This window comes from Dreissena polymorpha, chromosome 9, assembly GCF_020536995.1.
Source record: "Dreissena polymorpha isolate Duluth1 chromosome 9, UMN_Dpol_1.0, whole genome shotgun sequence".
In the NCBI taxonomy this organism is placed as follows: Eukaryota; Metazoa; Mollusca; class Bivalvia; order Myida; family Dreissenidae; genus Dreissena; species Dreissena polymorpha.
This window is the reverse complement of record NC_068363.1, coordinates 92,662,055-92,684,450: the sequence shown is the minus strand read 5'-3', so window position 1 is coordinate 92,684,450 and position 22,396 is coordinate 92,662,055. Positions and strand designations below refer to the sequence as shown.

The window sequence follows — 22,396 nt, the reverse complement described above, 5'->3', positions numbered from 1 at the left end:
GTTGTGATTTTGTTGTTTTCATGTAGAATTATTTTTGGCAGTTCTGTACTTGATTTATTTGATAGAAATGGCTTAATAGTTTTCCAAAAGTCAGAATTTTTTACCCCACCAATGCATCTTTCTTGAAAATATTGGTTTGCTGATTTGTGTTTTAATTTATTTACTAGGTTTCTTTGTTTCCTATAAATTTCCCAATTTTCATGTGATTTAAGTTTTTGAAATTTGTGCAGGTACATATTTTTAAGATAAATTGCTTTACGTAATGTTTTGTTCATATAAGGTACTTGCTTCGCTTTTCTGTACATTTGCTTTACTGGTACATGTTTATCATAGATGTCTGAAGCAGCAGATTCAAAATTTTGATACAAATTATTGACATTTTCTGATCTAGGGTCAATCTCATTAACATTTGGGATTCTGATATTTGACAGATCAGCATTTAGGGCATTTACATCGAGATTTTTGAAGCTTCTATAACTTATTTTAACCTTTTCAATTTTTTGAGTAGCATTATTTATAACGGTACAGATAAAGTTATGACAATCGCTAATTCCAGTAGCAAAATTTTGGGTTTTCATACATAGTGATCTAGAGTTGGTAAGTATAACATCTAGTAAGGATGGAGTACAATTTTTCATAAAACATGTAGGGTTTTTTACCAAACAGTGCAAATCAAAAATTTCTGTAAAATCTAAAAGTGGCCGACCTTTGTCACATAGAAGGTCATAATTTAGGTCGCCTATAATCATAAAGTGATCAAATTAAGTTAAAATATTGTCTGACATAATAGTAAGATTCTGAAAGAAATCACGGTCAGTTATATTGGGCGGTCTATACACACATGATATTGCCCACTTAGAGTTCAGACTGTCTGTCTGTCTGTCTGTCTGTCTGTCTGTCTGTCTGTCTGTCTGTCTGTCTGTCTGTCTGTCTGTCTGTCTGTCTGTCTGTCTGTCTGTCTGTCTGTCTGTCTGTCTGTCTGTCCATCCGTCTGTCTGTCTGTATGTCCATCCGTCTGTCTGTATGTCCATCCGTCTGTCTGCCTGTCTAAAACAATTCAAATTCTATACAAAATGTGACCGGTATAGGTCATAGTCCAAAAATGGTGAGAACAAAACATGTGCATATACGATGTCCGGTTCTTTTCATAAAATGTATATACACGTGCTAATAAAGATTAAAACCTGAAATCCATATTATAAAAAATTGTTGTACAAAGTCCCATTTTCTCCGTACAACAAATGCATGTTCCTTAACTATTTATTGTCCCCTACCGGTTTCACCGGAGGGGACCTATGGTTTGCGCTCTGTGAGTCTGTCTGTCTGTCTGTCTGTCTGTCTGTCTGTCTGTCTGTCTGTCTGTCTGTCTGTCTGTCTGTCTGTCTGTCTGTCTGTCTGTCTGTCTGTCTGTCTATCACACTTTTCTGGATCCTGCGATAACTTTAAAAGTTCTTCATATTTTTTTCATGAAACTTGAAACATGGATAGATGGCAATATGGACATTATGTACGTCATTTCATTTTGTTCCTACGTCAAAAATTATGGTTGCTATGGCAACAAATTAAAAAAAATGTGACAATAGTGGAATTTCTGACAATGGTTGAGCCGGTAGGGGACATATATTGCTTGGCAATTGTCTTGTTATACATAAAACATAATGTGTATAAAGTATAAATATTTACTCAATCTATGATAGCGGCGTGTGCACGCAAAGTGTTAGCTGTTAATCTTTTACTTACTTATTGTGGGTCTTTTGCATCGAAGTGCTTAGCGGTATGTTAATGTGGAGTATGTTTCATCGGTTGTCACATAACCGGAACTCTTAGTGAAACACTTGTGCCAAAAGCCAGGGGCCCAGTTTCGACCCATTGCTCAATCCCATCGCTCTAACACGTATTACGCATGAGCCAGAGATCAAGGGTAAAATGTGTTTTTCACCGGGCTTAAGAGACCCGCGTTCGGCTCTGGAACGGGTCTTCTCCTATACCACGCACTATGCCTCGTAACCCAACTAACTTGTCTTTTGGGGCCGATGGTCATTTGATAAATTAACTGAGCACTCGATAACAATCAACGACATTACGTATCGAACCCGACTTACGCTTAGCTCTTGTGGGAAGTTACATCAAATTATACCGGTAGTTTTTTTTTATTCATTGATAAAATACCAACAAAAATGAATTTTTTTGGATCCAAAATAACAGTCTGTACTGTTATACTCGAGATGAACAATTTGCAACTAAAACATGTTATCATAGATTCCGTAACACATTTATTTCTCAAACAATGCACACATCCATTAATGCTCGTATGTGCTCCCTTTTACACATGATTGTTTAATTGTATGAAAAGTTTGCGTTGAAAAAATCCCTCATCACGAGCACTACAGCGGATATGTGTTTATTTGAATAATAATTTAAAAAAAAATGATAGATGTTTGGGAAAAATCCGATTGATAATGTATTTTTCATATCTATCTGAAATTACATCAAAATTTATTTGAATATTTTTGTTTACCATACTCCCAAAAGATGTATACAAAGCGACCTTGCATCGAAATTATTCTTAAAGAGATATAACACAATAACACCATATAATTTAATATGAATAACAACACAGGTGTAACCATTAACGAACCTTTTGAGTGTTAGTATGAATGAGCCTTGTTCTGAGAAAACTGGTCTTAATGCATGTGCGTAAAGTGTCATCTCAGATAAGCATGTGCAGTCCGCACAGGCTAACCAGGGACGACACTTTCCGCTTTTATTTTATTTTTCGTTTAAAGGAAGTCTCTTCTACACGAAAATCCAGTTAAGGCGGAAAGTGCCGTCCCTGGTAGGCCTGTGCGGACTGCATTAAACCCAGTTTTCTCAGAACACGACACAAATATTTTCTCGGACAGTTCCACACTCTCATATAGGTAGTGTTTTACGGTGATCGATTGAATTTGACAGTCTTTTTTGTACAAATAGATTACCGTAAAATTTTAATACTTTTAAATAAAATGCGATCGCCTGTCAAAATTTCCCTTAGATTTGTTTATAAATGACATTTATGTGTAACGATCGACGTGCTTGATGGCACACTTAAATGGGCCGTCCAACAGATTCTGGCATGTATTGAAGCATGTTATTAAATGCTTTATATTGATAAATTTAAACATTTGACCTAAAAATCTCCAGTAAAAAAAACAACCAAGAATACAATAAAAAAACCAGGAAAAAAAACAACTAACCCTCAGCAGGGCTCGAACCACTGACCCCTGGAGTCCTGTGGTAAAAAGTCTCCCGCCCAGACCACTCGACCATCCATGCTCATGCTTAGAGCGGATGTATTTTTTACCTATATAAGCAAACCTCGTAGTTTCCCAAAATATAACTACAATAACAGAACTTTCCAAATTATTCAATTGTTTCGCGTCGCACGACGCTTTGTAATTTTCAGGTTTTCAAATCGTCAAAAGATGCATATAATGGATATTTAAGAGCATGGTAAATGGTCAGTATTACTATTTCCTAAAAAATATCATAACAAAAACGAAAATTTGCGAACTGAAACAACTTTTTTTTTATTTTGTCAATTTACCAATCTGTTGGACGGCCCCTTTGATGCTCATGAGCGAAAATAATTTCATTATCTGATTCCCCGATTTCTCGCATGCTAGGTGGATCGAAAACATTATTTCTCATGTCAAAATGCTGAACACATAAGATACAAACATGATTATAGGTGCTACTTTGTGATCGATAGGTCAACAATTCGAAACAAGGAGTGACCGTAACCGAAACCGTACAGTTGCGACCCATAGGAATTTTTACTTTCTATAAAGCGTGACAACTCTACACACGACATCGTACAATCTCCACGCAAAGTTGTCGTTCCTTGCGGAGGTTAGATTTAAAGGCTGTATACGTACACCCCTCGATTCGCATATCAAAACGTAGTACATGTAGTTTACAACCTATGTGGACATAAGAGTTACAGCATTATCTAAAATCTTGCCTTGTTTAGTAATCAAAAAAATTTGGCACATCATGTAACACAAATAATTGTTCCGTGTTTGTTTCAATGCCAGTTTTTCAAATAAACTTGAATATAAATTGATACATACTGCAGTAGATATTTATAAAATCATCGGTGGTTTGTTTTATAATGCTTGTTTAAATCTAGAGAGATTATAGACCATATTTTAAGTGTATTAGTTATGTGAATTCTATCTTTTCATGTCTGTTTTCATGCCGATTTCTTTACTCAAACGATAACATACAGTTTCGAAACATAAATCAAGTGCCAAATTTACGATAATTTGCGGACCTACTCAATAACGACAAGATGGAAGTTTCGCAAGACGAAAGTGAGTTTCACATTGACCTCTCGTACGAAAAGAAAAGGAACGAACGACTGCGGAAGCAGAGGCAACATAAATTGTCTCTGGTGCGGAAACAGTTCATTGGTAAACTGTCGCAAAAAATGAGATTCTTTACGTCGCAAAAATTGAACCAGCGCGATAAGGCCCAGCCCAGGACTGCGCGGAAGTCGGAAGCTCAACCGGAAGCGGGCGGTGATCCCGGCATGCAAAATAATGCAGCACCAACACAAGGCGGTAATATGTGAAACAAAAACACAACAGACCAAGCGAATTTGACGTAGCGGCTGTGGAAAAAGTATCGTCCAGACTTGTTAATTGTTATAGCAAACGTTTAAGGGCTTAAAAAATAAATATCTATTATACAATTAAGTTTTGTTGAATTTTAAGAAAAATGTGTACCTAAGATAACTCTATGAAATGGCACCAAATAAACAATAATATATAACTGATGGCCCATGCACCGATTTTCTTTACCTGGGTCTCATCTAAGTGTGTTCATAATTATCTGCATACGAGTTTAAAGTACGATTTACGCCATATGCGGATCACTTTATTGTTCGCCGGGATTGCCGCAGTTTCTGGGATTGGAGAGTCGCAGACACCCTTCCTTCATGATGCAGCCTTTGCAAAAGTTATAAGACGTCGGACTTTTGTAAAACAGTAAGAGGGCCAGTTAGTACTTAAGTCCGGAAACCTGGCCTTCCTGTCCGGTGAAAATAGGTGGTCAGACTCTTGATTCATGGTCCTGTCTAACCCGGGATCTTACGGCACATGCAATGCTGACTGAAGATTGCTCTGGATAAACGGGGTTAAATGCACGTGCGTAACGGGGTTAAATGCACGTGCGTAACGGGGTTAAATGCACGTGCGTAAAGTCCGCACAGGCTTTTCAGGGACACTTTCCGCCAAAACTGGATTTTCGCAAAGAAAAAACTTAATTAAAACGTAAAGTGCTATTAAAGATAAAAAAAGTATCGTCTCTGACTAACTTGTGCTAATCTGGGACGGCACTTTACGCTCATGCATTAAGCCCCGTGTTCGCAGAATGAGGCTCAGACTAAAGTTCATAGTTTAAACACACACGAGATGGGTTCGATCGCTTGTGTCTTGTTCTGAGAAAACTGGGCTTCATTCATGTGCGTAAAGTGTCGTCCCAGATTAGCCTTTGCAGTCCGCACAGGCTAATCAGGGACGACACTTTCCGCCTAAACTTGATTTTCGGTAAGGAGGGACTTCCTTGAAACTAAAAATACCATTAAAGCGGAAAGTGTCGTCCCTGATTAGCCTGTGCGGACTGGTTAACTGTGGCACTTCTGTTCGTGTATATGGAACGACAAAGCTCAACACTATGAGTGCCAACCCAATTCACTGAATAACGGGTATTTTTGATGCACAAGCGCACGTGCATATATTTTGTATAATGCCATCTTATTGCTTGCAGCCCAAAATATATGTTTAATAACAGTAAAGAAAAGTAAAAATAATAGTTAAATATAACTATGTAATTTAACACAGTATCTGCAATTTGTTGTAAGAGTAATTTCTAATGCATTTACATCATTATTTCCATATTGGACGAACTAATGTCATTGATGATATACATGAGATTTTTTTTAATTCGATTGAATTTGTAAGACAGTAATTAATTGATAAACTTTTAACCCATGTTAAAAGTGTATTTTACATTAATAATGTTTGTTACTAAGTGTGCAGATTTTAAGTTAATGTTTATCGTTATCAAGCAATGAAATAAGCCTTGTCATTCGCAAATGGGTCTTAAGCCAAAAGCGGCCAGTTTTGCTCCAGCTTCCCTGTCCGCTAATGGGACCACAAAAGCTTGCATGACTTTAGCAGACAGGGTAGCTCCTGACAAGACTGCGCGGATGCATAAGGCATAAGACCCATTTTCGCTTGATTTGCCTGACATATACAAGACTATGTTATAATGCTGCTTAATGGCCATGTGATAAACTACCTCTCATTCAAAAACGTCGTATCATTTTATAAACCACTATATCTATTAATTTTGTTATGATTTATGAGCTTGTACATTAAATCTAGTATCACTAACAGACGAAAATGTGCCAAGATTGTTTTAAGATTATTTTGTGTGTGTAAACATAGTAAAATTAAATAAATGAAAAGTAAAACATATTTGTTTTGTTCATAATTTGTGCAGATAATGTAAATCCACGTAAATATAAGACCCAGGCACATCCACCATGCCAAACAATTAAGAACAAGAAACAGTTGGAGATGGCTGATGCTCCCCAAAGTTTTTTTTTGTCACAATATTGCACTATATATTCAGATAAAAGGAAACGTCTTGAGGGGCATAACTTTGGACAAAATAATACGATGGATGGTTTAGCAACTAAAAAATTTCAAAGGGCCATTTCTCTCTAAAAAAATCTTCTAACCAGAACCAACCAATAACATGCGCATCTCCTCAAGGTAGTTAAGCTTCCCATAAAGCTTCATTGAATTCCAGTCAGTAGTTGGGGAGAAATAGCCCAGACAAGAATTGCACTATATGTACAGTTTATAGAAAATTTCAAAGGGCCATAACTCTGTGAAAAATCATCCAACCATAACCGGCTGATAATATGCACATCTCCTGTTCGTAGTGAAGCTTCCCATAAAGTTTCATTGAATTCCCGTAATAGGTTGCTGAGAAATAGCTCGGACAAGAATTGCACTATATGTACAATGGAAAATTTCAAAGGGCCATAACTCTGTGAAAAATCATCCGACCATCTCTTCTTGGTAGTGAAGCTTCCCATAAACTTTAATTGAATTCCGGTCATTAATTGCTGAGAAATAGCCCAGACAAATATTATGCACGGATGGACGGACACACGCACGGACAGACGAAGCGGCGACTATATGCCCCCCCAAAAAATTTTGGGGGAGCATAAAAATAGTGAAAAACTGTATGACTTTAAATATTTACCTACATGTGAATCAACAAAATGAAGTCTATATTTCTTTTCAACAAGCTTTATTTAAGAAGCATAAAAAATGTAAAAGTATGAATATAAATATTAACTGATTTAACATTACATGTTATTTCTTAATTTCTATAACACAAGCACGCCTAGGCTCAGAGTAAATACTAACATTTAACAACTAACAGTCAAGAAACAGCTATCAATAACTACCACATTAACATGTAATTCATGTTGACATTGAAATGTCAAAAAATTCAATGTAACCACACACGCTCTATCTTTAAGATTCAGTTAACAACTTTTGACTTAAACATGCATTAATGTGTGTAATAATGAAGCAAACATTGATTTATAATTTACAGGTACATGTTTATAAATAGTTAAAGCCCAATTTGCAAGACAATAAAAGCAATCATTTTAATCCACACATAATCTTATTAATTGCATTCTTAGGCAAGTCATACTCAGGAATGTTCACAGAGCAAACATATAATTCAAACATTGGAAATACAACTTAAAAGTTGCTCAGATCTTTTAGTCACAGACATATCACATTTTGCTCAAGTCAATCCAACAATTAACTCACAATAAGTCATAGAAACATTCAATCTGTACAGAGACTGATCTTTTCTAGGAATGTTCATGGTTTTATTTCCAATTAAAACATAAAACATTTTACATCAGGGACCGTATCTGATAGACATGATATATTCTGAGTTGTGTATCATCTTAGTTCTGAACATGTAGTGCAAATAAAATAACAAGGATTTAAAGACTAATTAATAAGATACATGCAAGTTTTATCTGGAATGCCACTTCTGTTACAATGCCCAATTAATATATTAAGTACAGTAAAACAAAATGGCAAAATTCTTCTCTAAGACAAAGTATAAATACAAACCATAACTATTTATATTTAAAACAGACAATAATACAAAGAATTGCAAAGACACACTTAGTTTATTTAAAAACAAAAGGATTGCTTTCTGAATAGGTTGAAATTTCCAATTCTTTTCACATAGACCATAACATACGAAATACTCATATTACTGGATTAAAACGTTACTAGTCAATTTTTTTTGTTAATAAAATAATCTGTTTTGACCAAAGCAACCAAAAAGAATTGTCATATTAAAAATGCTAATTTTTATGGTGTGACCGATACAGGACAGTACTGCAGTATCTGTAAAAAATATATAAATTCGCTACAATAAATTTCTGACAGACATTAAATATATCTTATCCCAAAATGGAAAAAAACATCTACATGCACAAGTAAGCATAAAACGCCTTAAAAGACATATTTTGTTCAAAATTTTTTAATTATAAATAAACTAATACAAAATACAAGCTCAAAATAACTACATAAGCCATGCAATGACCCTTTCTGTACGCTTATCAGTCATCATTTATCTTAACTCTTTCAGCCATTATATTGAGTTTTAGTATTTCATTCATGAACAATATTAATCATGCCTAATTCAATCACATAAATGCTATTCAATATTTAACAGAACATAGGGTATAAACCACGTCTACCAGTACATGTAGTTGATCTGCAGTTTATTTTGAACTGAATAGTAGCCACCTTTAACCCTTTGCATGTTGGGAAATTTGTCATCTGCTAAAATGTCGTCTGCTGAATTTCTAAAATTAGCATTTTCTTCGATTTTTGTTTAAAGAATACTATCAGAATAGCAAACAGTTTGGATCCTGATGAGACGCTACGTTCTGTGGCGTCTCATCAGGATCCAAACTGTTTGCAAAGGCCTTCAAAATTCGGTTTCAGCACTGCAAGTGTTAAAAGAGGGCTACTGAAATGTTCTCCCCATATTAAAAATAAAAATACCCTCTTGAGATCTAAGATTGAAAAAAATAGTTTTTGTTTGTATCCTGTCTATCAATTAGAACAGCTACATCCAAGAAAATGCTGGCTGTTTTTATTTAGTGTTTTGAAAATGTTAATTTGTTCATTAATGAAAACAGTTTAGTACTTGGTATGTCTGGAAAAAGCAAAAAAGGATTATCCAACTAGGATAACAACCTTTGCCTTGTTAGCAATGGTAGTGTATTATCACTAGGGGCTATGTTATGCTGATGAAGTGTATTATCACTAGGGGCTATGTTATGCTGGTGAAGTGTATTATCACTAGGGGCTATGCTATGCTGATGAAGTCATGGGTAGAAGCATGTGAGCATCACATAAACTGCTGCACTATATCACTTAATATGGAAACACTTTCTAATTACATTTCAACTTTACTAGTACATAAAAACTGGCAATAAATTAATAGCAATAAATGAGCCATGACCTAAAAAAAGCGCTTAACCCATGTGCCTAAAATATTTTCCCAGATTAGCCTGCGCAGTCAGCAGAGGCTTATCAGGGACAACACTTTCCACTTTTATGTTTTAACCCTTTGCATGCTGGGAAATTTGTCGTCTGCTAAAATGTTGTCTGCTAAATTTCAAAAATTGGCATTTTCTTCGATTTTTTTCAAAGAATACTATCAGAATAGCAAACAGTTTGGATCCTGATGAGACGCCACGTTCTGTTTGCAAAGGCCTTCAAAATCCGGTTCCAGCACTCAAAGGGTTAAGGAAGTCTTTTCTAAATGAAAATCTATTCTCGGAAAGTGTTGTCTCTGATAAGACTGCACAATCTTGAGGCATAATTTATGCACATTAATTAACCCTTTGCATGCTGGGAAATTTGTCGTCTGCTAAAATGTCGTCTGTTGAATTTCTAAAATTAGCATTTTCTTCGATTTTTTTTCAAAGAATACTATCAGAATAGCAAACAGTTTGGATCCAGATGAGACGCCACGTTCTGTGGCGTCTCATCTGGATCCAAACTGTTTGCAAAGGCCTTTAAAATTCAGCTCCAGCGCTTTAAGGGTTAAGCGTTTCTTTCCAGACACCACCTATAGTATTTTAAATGCAACATAGCACAGGATGCCTAACACAAAGGTATGAACAAATTTAATAACTGAACAGCTAACATAAAGCATAGAAAATATATTTGTGATACTTAACATATATAACTTTGCATTTAACTGCTTTTAACGATATAATTTCCAATTTAAGAGAACAGTTATTTATTTTTTTTAAATAATCTCAATTTGTGAGCAAACCTATTTTGGCTTACTTATTTTCTTTTATAATGAAAGGCACCACACAACTTGCATCTAACCTCAGCAGGATACTAAGACAGGATCATATGGGCTGTGTTCTGGAAAAACAGGGCTTAATGTAATGTGCAAAGGCTCAACTGGGACAACACTTTTTGCTTTAACGCTTTCAGTGCTGGAACCGAATTTTGAAGGCCTTTGCAAACAGTTTGGATCCAGATGAGACGCCACAGAACATGGCGTCTCATCTGGATCCAAACTGTTGGCCATTCTGATAGTATTCTTTGAAAAAAATCGAAGAAAATGCTAATTTTAGAAATTCAGCAGACGACATTTTAGCAGACAAGAAAGTTCCTAGCATGCAAAGGGTTTATGGCATTATTTGTTTGTAAAAGATATCTCTTCTTAGAATAAAACAACATTATAGATGCAAAGTGTCGTCTCTGATAAGCCTGTGTGGACTTTAAGCACAAGCATTAAGGCCTGTTTTCCCAGAGCGTGGCTCGTATGTTTAAGTGTGTGGGTAGGCAACCTGTAGGACAGCCACCTTGTGAACGCCAGTAGCAATCATGATGCCAATGTCAAACTCATCTTTCTCAATATCAAAATAGCTAATGTGAACATCAGAGTCTCGATTGCACAGAAAGAACACCTTCTTGTTGGTGACGGCCATGTGTCGGTACAGATGGCCGAATGCTTCCGGTGTGGGCAATATTGTGGTCCACTGCTTGGTCTCAAGATCAAACATGTCGTTCTGAAAGCAGTTTGTGAAGCCTCCCATGTTTGTCTGCGATGTGTAACCACCTAGAAAGAATATCTTGCCAGCGTGGTTCATGACGCAGTGCCCCTGTCGGGCGATCAACATGTCGGGCATGGTTTTCCACTCGTTTGCCCCGTCCTGCAGATAGAACATGGACTTGATGGGGACCGTATGCTCAGGGAGGTCACTGATTCCTCCACTCACATGTATACCATCGTCACAGTGCACGGCCGCCTGGTCAAACGTCCCATACGGAAGACTGGCAATCTCTTTCCAGTTGTTTTCTTCCGGAACGTACATCTCGACCGAAGACAGAATCTTTTCCCCATTTTCTGTATCCCCAATACAGTGGAAAACGCCTCCAATTGCGTAGAGGCGATTCTTTGAACTACACAGGGCAAATGAAACTCTAGCATGAGCCAATGCTGCTATTTCTGTCCACTCTCTGAAACGGGGATCGTAGCGGAAGACTCGCGCTGAACTTGTGTACTCATCATCGTAACCACCGGCAGCAAACAGGAAGTTTCCCAGCTTGGTTTGACTCATTGTGGTGTAGTCAGCCATAAGACCTGAAAATACATAAGTTACTGTTTAAAAAAAGTGGATCAAACCACATAACACCCATAGAAACTTAACCCATTTATGCCTAGCGTCTAGAAAAAAGGCCTTGGCAAACAGCGTAGACCCAGATGAGACGCCGCATGATCTCATCAGGGTCTACTCTGTTTGCTCAAAGAATTTCTGTAAGAAATATTCTAAATATAGAAATAAATATACTAGGCATCCCTAATGTTGGAAATAAATTGATCCAATTTAGAAGGATGCTTTCCCAAATGAAAGATGTCCCAACAACTGGAAGCAATGTTGGGAAAAAAGCAAACTCAGCCCAAATGAATATACATAAAATGTGACTTCTAGTTTATTCAAATAGTTTACTTACCCGGTACAGCCACATTAGGGAAAATTGCCCCGCCCCATCCCCTAGTCGCAGCCATGTTTTACAATGGACATGACAAAATTTTATTGGAACAAATGTACTGACAGAGTTTCATTTAGATTAGGCAATCAATGTGGGCTCTAGAAAGGCAAATGTTGACAACAATGACATATGCTGAACTGAATATCAGACAAAATGTGATCACAATAGCTCACCGTGAGCATGCTGTGTAATTAAACAAGAATGTGGACCTTCTGAATTAGTCTGAAGAAGTCCAAAATCAGCTAACTGTAAAGGTCAAAATGAGGTCAGGGGATATGGATATGATCACAGTGTTCAAAGAAATAATCCATACAACTATCATTATCATATAGAAAGCATTATAAATCCTACACAAAAATGTCATTTTTGCGTATTGCACAGGCTAATCTGGGACGACACTTTACGCACATGCATTAAGTCCAGTTTTCTCAGAACAAGGGTCAAATGAGGTCAGGGTCATGTGGCTGTTTTGAAAGTGAGCAAAGACAACACCCATGCAAGTATCATAGCTTTAAGGAAGCGATTTTGATGCCAGACTAAACAGATCATTTTGGGTTTATGAAACATTTAGGCCTTCTGAATAAGTCTAAGCCAAAAAGTAGGCAAATGTCAAGGTAAAGAGAAGTCAGGGAAATGTGGATGTGTTGACCATGAGCAAAGAGAAGTCAGGGAAATGTGGATGTGTTGACCATGAGCAAAGAGAAGTCAGGGAAATGTGGATGTGTTGACCATGAGCAAAGAGAAGTCAGGGAAATGTGGATGTGTTGACCATGAGCAAAAAGAAGTCAGGGAAATGTGGATGTGTTGACCATGAGCAAAGAGAAGTCAGGGAAATGTGGATGTGTTGACCATGAGCAAAGAGAAGTCAGGGAAATGTGGGTGTGTTGACCATGAGCAAAGAGAAGTCAGGGAAATGTGGGTGTGTTGACCATGAGCAAAGAGAAGTCAGGGAAATGTGGATGTGTTGACCATGAGCAAAGAGAAGTCAGGGAAATGTGGATGTGTTGACCATGTCAAGGTAAAGAGAAGTCAGGGAAATGTGGATGTGTTGACCATGTCAAGGTAAAGAGAAGTCAGGGAAATGTGGATGTGTTGACCATGTCAAGGTAAAGAGAAGTCAGGGAAATGTGGATGTGTTGACCATGTCAAGGTAAAGAGAAGTCAGGGAAATGTGGATGTGTTGACCATGAGCAAAGAGAAGTCAGGGAAATGTGGATGTGTTGACCATGAGCAAAAAGAAGTCAGGGAAATGTGGATGTGTTGACCATGAGCAAAGAGAAGTCAGGGAAATGTGGATGTGTTGACCATGATCAGAGAAGTCAGGGAAATGTGGATGTGTTGACCATGAGCAAAGACACTATTTATGCAATTATCAGAGCTTTATAGGAAGCAATTTTGATTCTTGATGAAATGTGTGCTTTCGGGTTTATATGGATGGACGGATGGAAGTGCAAACAGACAAACGGCTAAATGCTTCCCACAACAAATGTTGGAGGCATATAAACCTACTTTAATACATATTTATAATGGCCTTAAATACCAAAATGCATCCTGGTCTCAGATTTATATGCTCAGGTTTCCATCATAATAATCATTTTAAAACTCATACATGTAATAAAGAATAACAAACCAAACCTAATACTTGGCAGGTAGACAAAATTAGCTTACTATGTTTGGCAAACAAATCGTTTAAACAAAACATGTAGTTATTATACTTGTCACAGAGAAATGTTTCAGATTTCAAGATTAATTTTTAAAAAAGCCCTGACCTTGACGGATAGCAGAAATTACTTCAATAAACTCCCTCAGTCTGAGAAAATGGGGCTTAATGCACAAGCGTAGTGTAGTCCAAGATTAGCCTTTGCAGTCTTGACAGACATCAGGTACATCACTTTCGGCTTTAATGGAATTTTGTTAAAAGAAAGTCTATTCTAAACAAAAGTTGAGTCTAGGCGGAAAAAGGATTTTTATGCATGTATATTGCATGTGCACACATGCTTATATTGGACGACACTTTTTGCCTAGACAGGTTACACTTTTTGCCTAGACAGGTTACACTTTTTGCCTAGACAGGTTACACTTTTTGCCTAGACAGGTTACACTTTTTGCCTAGACAGGTTACACTTTTTGCCTAGACAGGTTACACTTTTTGCCTAGACAGGTTACACTTTTTGCTTAGACAGGTTACACTTTTTGCCTAGACAGGTTACACTTTTTGCCTAGACAGGTTACACTTTTTGCCTAGACAGGTTACACTTTTTGCTTAGACAGGTTACACTTTTTGCCTAGACAGGTTACACTTTTTGCCTAGACAGGTTACACTTTTTGCCTAGACAGGTTACACTTTTTGCTTAGACAGGTTACACTTTTTGCCTAGACAGGTTACACTTTTTGCTTAGACAGGTTACACTTTTTGCCTAGACAGGTTACACTTTTTGCCTAGACAGGTTTCGTTGAGAAGAGTCTTCCTTAATACAAGAGAAATTCCATAAAAGTAGAAAGCTGGGCTCTTGTATTCTTCTCATAAAATAAGCAGATTTAAGATTTCAACTAAACTCAGTTTCATGTCAGATATATATTTGGACTTTGGAATAATTTATAATTAACTGTACAAGTGAATAAATGATATAGATGTTCAGCTCTCCTATATTTAATCTTAACAGGCCAATACAAACTGTTTTGTTTTTAGTTTACAGAGTGATATATTTTTTTTAATTATTCATGATTTGTAAATGAGTAATAAGGTAAACACATTAATGTTATACCATGTAAAAGATAGGTTAAAGTGTAGTTGCAAAGTCCTCAAATAGCTGACCAGTGAGTCACTGGTACAATATAGTCCTCAAATAGCTGACCAGTGAGTCATTGGTACAATATAGTCCTCAAATAGCTGACCAGTGAGTCACTGGTACAATATAGTCCTACAATAGCTGACCAGTGAGTCACTGGTACAATATAGTCCTCAAATAGCTGGCCAGTGAGTCACTGGTACAATATAGTCCTTAAATAGCTGGCCAGTGAGTCACTGGTACAATATAGTCCTCAAATAGCTGACCAGTGAGTCACTGGTACAATATAGTCCTCAAATAGCTGACCAGTGAATCACTGGTACAATATAGTCCTCAAATAGCTGACCAGTGAGTCACTGGTACAATATAGTCCTCAAATAGCTGGCCAGTGAGTCACTGGTACAATATAGTCCTACAATAGCTGACCAGTGAGTCACTGGTACAATATAGTCCTCAAATAGCTGGCCAGTGAGTCACTGGTACAATATAGTCCTCAAATAGCTGACCAGTGAGTCACTGGTACAATATAGTCCTTAAATAGCTGACCAGTGAGTCACTGGTACAATATAGTCCTCAAATAGCTGACCAGTGAGTCACTGGTACAATATAGTCCTCAAATAGCTGACCAGTGAGTCACTGGTACAATATAGTCCTCAAATAGCTGGCCAGTGAGTCACTGGTACAATATAGTCCTCAAATAGCTGGCCAGTGAGTCACTGGTACAATATAGTCCTCAAATAGCTGGCCAGTGAGTCACTGGTACAATATAGTCCTACAATAGCTGACCAGTGAGTCACTGGTACAATATAGTCCTCAAATAGCTGGCCAGTGAGTCACTGGTACAATATAGTCCTCAAATAGCTGGCCAGTGAGTCACTGGTACAATATAGTCCTCAAATAGCTGACCAGTGAGTCACTGGTACAATATAGTCCTCAAATAGCTGACCAGTGAGTCATTGGTACAATATAGTCCTCAAATAGCTGGCCAGTGAGTCATTGGTACAATATAGTCCTCAAATAGCTGACCAGTGAGTCACTGGTACAATATATTCCTCAAATAGCTGACCAGTGAGTCACTGGTACAATATAGTCCTCAAATAGCTGGCCAGTGAGTCACTGGTACAATATAGTCCTCAAATAGCTGACCAGTGAGTCACTGGTACAATATAGTCCTCAAATAGCTGACCAGTGAGTCACTGGTACAATAAAGTCCTCAAATAGCTGAACAGTGAGTCACTGGTACAATATAGTCCTCAAATAGCTGACCAGTGAGTCACTGGTACAATATAGTCCTCAAATAGTTGGCCAGTGAGTCACTGGTACAATATAGTCCTCAAATAGCTGGCCAGTGAGTCACTGGTACAATATGGTCCTCAAATAGCTGGCCAGTGAGTCACTGGTACAATATAGTCCTACAATAGCTGACCAGTGAGTCACTGGTACAATATAGTCCTCAAATAGCTGACCAGTGAGTCACTGGTACAATATAGTCCTCAAATAGCTGGCCAGTGAGTCACTGGTACAATATAGTCCTACAATAGCTGACCAGTGAGTCACTGGTACAATATAGTCCTCAAATAGCTGGCCAGTGAGTCACTGGTACAATATAGTCCTCAAATAGCTGACCAGTGAGTCACTGGTACAATATAGTCCTCAAATAGCTGGCCAGTGAGTCACTGGTACAATATAGTCCTCAAATAGCTGGCCAGTGAGTCACTGGTACAATATAGTCCTACAATAGCTGACCAGTGAATCACTGGTATAATATAGTCTTAAAATACCAATGAGTCGTGCTCTGAGAACAAAAGGTTTAATGTATGTGCAGAAAGTTTTTCCCAGATTAGCATGTGCAGTCTGCATTGGCTAATCAGGGATGACACTTTCTGCCTAAACTAGATTTTCGTCAAGGAGGGTCTTTATTAAAAAAAGCAACTTAACTTTCCTTCCTTATTAGTGTTACAATTTTCAAGGGGGGGGGGGGGGTATAAGTTCATAACTTCACAACACAGTATATATACTCTACATTATATTTACACACTCCGAGAATAAATATATACACCAATAATGTTTATTTGTTAACTGTCTTCACAATCTAGGTAAAATCCATTCTCTATCAAACTGCCACTAACTTTCTCTCATACTACTTGTATCTTTACATCTCTACGTTCAATTCTACTCTCTCCCAGCTTCTCACTGAACCTGGCTTTTCATACAAATCTGCCCATCCTCCCATATTTGGATGTGTGGAAAGACACTGATAGGGCCTAACATTTAAGTGATATTTATTATTGCAACTGTTGAAATATTTGACAAGCAGACTTTGCAGAGCAACACACCAGACTAGTCTTTATTATGAAATGATGACCACATGGTATCCTGTTCTGATAACATATGTCCACCATGCCCGGATGGCATAAAACAAAGCAGTCTAAATTGAGTTCAGATATTAAAAATTACAACATTAGTCTGAGCAGACTGCATAGGCTAATCTGGGACAGCACTTAACGCACATGCATTAAAACCCATTTTTGTGTAAACTCACCTGAGGGTCCAAGCTGCTCTACAAACAAATTGGCGTCATCGTTCTCGGGGTCCTTGTAGATGACCACGTTAGACTCATTGCTGTCGTTGAAAGCGGAGATGAATACGACCTCGCGCGACCCCCGGCTCTGGTACTTGTCTCCAGTACGCGTGCACTGGGACGCCACGTCCAGGCAATAATTCTTTGCATCCTCAACCTGGTTTGATGAGAATTCATTTTACAACTGATACTAAATTTGTCTGCTTGAATGTTAAGAAATTATAACTATTCTGACATAATAAGGGAAGATCAAAGTATTTTGTCACATATTTCTGAGAAAAATGTTTATGGCAAGGAATGCTAACTCGGCAATAGGGAAAAGACAGTTTAGGAGAAACACTGCGTAGTTTGAAAGAAATTTCCTGATTGAATGAAACCTTACAATTACCTAAAGATAAATCCTTTCCCACTCAGAGATAAAGTGAAAATGGCTATGTGCAAACAGCCTAAAACCAGAACAGCCTGGGAGTAACTCGCAGTCTGTTTAGATTTTATGCTGTTTGCTGCTCATCAGTATCTAAGATTTGGGAATGAAGCTTTTAAAACTTCAATCTAGTAAGAGAGGTCTTTATATAAATTAACTTTATGAGGGATAACACATGCATAAAAATACATATCTAGGTGGGAAAGGGTTAATGGGACAAAAAGCTTATCTGCCATTTACACAGAATGAAACTTGAGCATAGATAGTAGTGATGGGGATTCCCCACATTCCGACAAATCAAAGCTCTGACTTTTTCACCATTAAAATATTTGATTCACGAGCATTTTTTTTGTACACATTTAAATCACCAATTCACAGCCGCGTCATGCAAAAATGGATTTCACTTATTCTTAGGGCATTTTGGCCAAGGCAGCTCAAGTCCAGTCTGCACAAGTGCGCAAAACAAACCTACGCTAATATTGATAAATTATTTTCGATTGTCAAGATTGTTCTCAATGAACACCGTATTACTTATTATTATGAAACAATAATAAAACAAAATATATATCATATAAAATTAAACATATTTATTTTACTATTTTTTTCTTTGCATAATGAAATAATGTTTCTATTGATCTCTTAGTAAAATGGTATTGGTTTTTTTCCATTTTCTCCAGTTGATCTGATAAGAAATCGGCTGTTATTAAGGTCTCCTATTAATAGCCTCAGCTGCTGTGGTGCCCGGGTGTATGTGAGTATTTCAGAGTTCACTTACAGGTCATGCTGCGTCTTCGCGAATGCACCTAATGGCTAACCTGCCACTGTGACCTTTAAGGGGAGCTGTGTTATGCCATTATAACAAAGCACACAGTGGACTATTTTCATTATGCAAAAAAGTTATGTATAGTATACTCTTCCGCAACCTCTGTCTCGGCGCAGATGCGGGTTGTGTGAAACTATTGTATCTCAAAGAAAGTATTAAACAAATACAATAGTTAGCCTTCAACCTTCGATTTTTTTGTATTTTGGTGAACAGTAGTACTTTTGCAGAAGGATTTTCAGAACCGCACAGGCTAATCAGGGAAAACACTTTCAGCCTATAAAACTAAATTTTTGGCAAGAAGAGTCTTCATTAAAACCAAAAATACAATAAAAGTGAAAAGTGTTGTCCCTGTTTAGCCTGCGCAGACTGCACAAGTTAATCGGGAACATCACTTTATGTACATGCATTTTATCCATTTATCATAGAGCACGGGTCATATCATATCCTTTACATGTACCTCGTCTCGTATCTCCTTGTACTGCAGCACGTCTCTAGGTATCTCCTCCAGCTCCTCTAGCTCCATTGTGTGGAACCTCAGTTGTCGTAGCAACGGTAGCAGGTGCTCACTACGTGACTCCTTGTCCACTGCAACCCAGCGCAGGATCAGCTGAAAGGCATGAGTAAACAAGTGTGTTTTTTTCATCATTTAAGGAATAAGGCCATGGCCCCTTGGACTTGGAAAAATTGCATCCTTTTGACTGAAATTGGGAAGTTGTTTGTTTTTTATTTTTGCTGACAAATACTTCAAAATTGAGTATTAAAAGTATTTTCAATATCATATTAACAAAGGTTCAACCTAAAGAGCTGGATAGGGAAAAAAGAATATTTTGCAAGTAATAAAAACAATAATCATAATTATAAGTGCTGAAACAATATACCGGTATATCGGTATATATCGCAATACGCAATCCGCATATTGTATTGCGATACGATTTTCGTCATACCGGTACGAAAATTTTACAAACATGCATCTACATTTTGTTCAGAAAAGCCATCCAAAATAATGATATCAAGGTAAACAAAACAAAGCGGTATTTTGTAAAAATAAATTGTTACGTAAAAATGGCATTCTAAAAGTCTATTATACAGAGAAGCGTTGTTACATGGGAGCATTCATTCTATGCTTTTAAACGAATTATCGCTGAATTAATTACGCACAACTAAATGTTTCGTTCGATTCTGAAATGAGCATTATTAAATTTGTAATCCGAATTTCGGAAACACGCTTCCGAAATGTAATGCTAACGCGACAATAAAAAAAAATGCTTTATTCTTTTTCTCAATAAAAAGCGCGCGAAAATTATACAGACATGTAGAACGTCGCGTGCAAAGTGTGGGTGTATTTGTGTTGTATAAAACGGGAACATCACGTCAGGCGATTTACGCGTGTTCAGTGGGAAAAAAACGCCCGATTGTAAGTTATTTCATCACATCTTTAAATAGAAACAAATGCCAAAATGTATTTGATATTTAAGAAAATTGGTGAATGTTTGTGTTTTGTGTTATTCTTGAGCATTTTTATAGTAAACATTTACCAGAATATTTGCTTTAAAACTGGAATATACGGGATTATCGGGTAACTGGCAAGTTATAATTCTGGTACAAATAAGCAATATATTGCGATATATTGCAATACCAGTTTTTGAACAGACAATATATCGCAATACGCTTTTTGGCGTATTGTTGCAGCACTAATAATTATATATTTTTTGCAAACTTGTAATTGGACTTTTAGGCAGTTATTTTGGGGAAAATATATACTCTTTGAGATTAAAAACGGGGCTAAGTTTAGATTCCAAAATTGGGAAACAAAAACAACAACTGAAAACACATCTTATCTTTAGGTTACACACAACACTGACCCCATTTTATTTACCAAGTTTCATTAAGATAATTTAAGTCATTATGTTATGTGAGTTTAAATGGGTCAGGTTGTTTTGTACCTACAGATGAAATCTAGCAAAGTCCATTGTAAGTCTATTTTTTTTTTTTAAGAAATACAGTTATTTAAAATTTTGGAAACTCATGTGAAGTATAATCTCATAACTATAATTATGTTACTTTATCCCTTTCTGATAAGTGTAATTGAGCCAACAATAAATGTTCAAAACTAAAACTATGATACTACAATAGAGTTAATTCATGTGCTGGCATTAATAAAACTTTAACATTAAGGTAAACATGAAGAACAGTGGCTATAAAATGTGTTACTTCATGCACATTTTTGAAAGGAATTTGATTATATTCAAAAAGTTTCTTTTATTAAACAATGTTTACTGTGCTTTAATTTATAAATATAAGCTTAAAAACAACTCGCAAAAATGTTGTGGGCCTATGGCGCTAATTAATAAATTATTGTCAAAATAATATACATAACTTGGTTTGGGTGGAGAATCAATGCAATATACATGTAGCTGGAAAATCGATATTTGGTTAGCGGAAATTGCTTTAAAGTGGCAAACAAATTGGGAGGAGAATCACTTAGCCTTTGTCGAACAATTTGAATTGAATAAAGCTTTGTACCTTTATAATAAATTACAAATAAATAACAATTACCAATCAACCATCATATAATAACAATGATGTGTAACAATTTAGTGTCAACAGGCAAGATTATTTTTCAAGGTTTCCACTTTCAATTAATGAGGGGCATCCAAGCAAAGCCATAGATTATTATGATATCTCCCATCTATGTGTTTATAAACACAATACCTTTATTACCATTATAATTGACCCTTGCTGTGGGTAAACGCTTCTAAATGCATGTGAGTAAAGCATCACCCCAGATTAGCCTGTGCAGTCTGCACAGGCTAATCAGTGACAACATTTAAACTGGACTTTCACAAAGAAGAGACTTCTTTGAAACAAAAAATACAAATAAAAAGTGGAAAGTGTTGTTTGTGATTAACCTGTGTGGAATGCACAGGCTTATATGGGACAACAATCGAAGCACATGCATTAAGCCCCGTTTTTCCAGAATGAGGCCCCAATATAATGGTGTGTCAGCAGAGAGTGCCATACACCCCAAGATAACGGTGTGTCAGCAGAGAGTGTCATACACCCCAAGGTCTCTCATTTGTCATGGTGATTTTGTCCTGGCAAGACTTCACCTCTCCCTACCCTCAAGGCAGACAGGCTGAGACAACACAACACGCCAAGGTCCAACATTTCATGTGAGCTGTTTGTAGTTATAATTAATGGCCCAGTGTCTCTTGTCTTAATGCACAGGTTTATGACAGGCTTTCACATGATGAGGGAACTGAATCACAGAATATTCTCATCCTATAGGAATGATCTAGTCTTTTTATTTTATTTTCATTTATTTATTTTGTGGGAGGGGGAAGGATATTATTAAAGGAAACTCTAATGAAGAATATATGTTTGTTATAATTAATTTCTTATTACTTTAATTAAAATATATACTAATTGACAATATAAGCACACAATGCATTTATGGCATTTAAAAAGTTATTGAAATGCAAATTACAGTATTTTTAAAATGATTTCTTTTTTCTTTCCTGGAGTATTTTTTTGGGGAAAAATGTAAACTATTGGCAGAGGGGCATGTGGCCAAAGAAATATACTAAA

The 22,396-nt window shown here is 36.8% G+C and overlaps 1 protein-coding gene across 5 annotated transcripts in view; it reads right to left on the bottom strand.

Moving 5' to 3' along the window:
- Positions 1-7,354: 7,354 nt before the first annotated feature.
- LOC127844721 (kelch-like protein 15) overlaps positions 7,355-22,396 on the bottom strand; it is a 49,218-nt gene continuing 34,176 nt past the window's right edge. For all 5 annotated transcript variants that reach the window (XM_052375151.1, XM_052375155.1, XM_052375152.1 and 2 more), the window contains exons 3-5: positions 19,266-19,415; positions 17,523-17,718; positions 7,355-11,781 (exon numbers count right to left, since the gene is read on the bottom strand). In XM_052375151.1, coding sequence (XP_052231111.1) covers positions 10,964-11,781; positions 17,523-17,718; positions 19,266-19,415 — 1,164 coding nt within the window. In that variant the 3' untranslated portion in view covers positions 7,355-10,963. The remainder of the gene's footprint in view (positions 11,782-17,522; positions 17,719-19,265; positions 19,416-22,396) is intronic.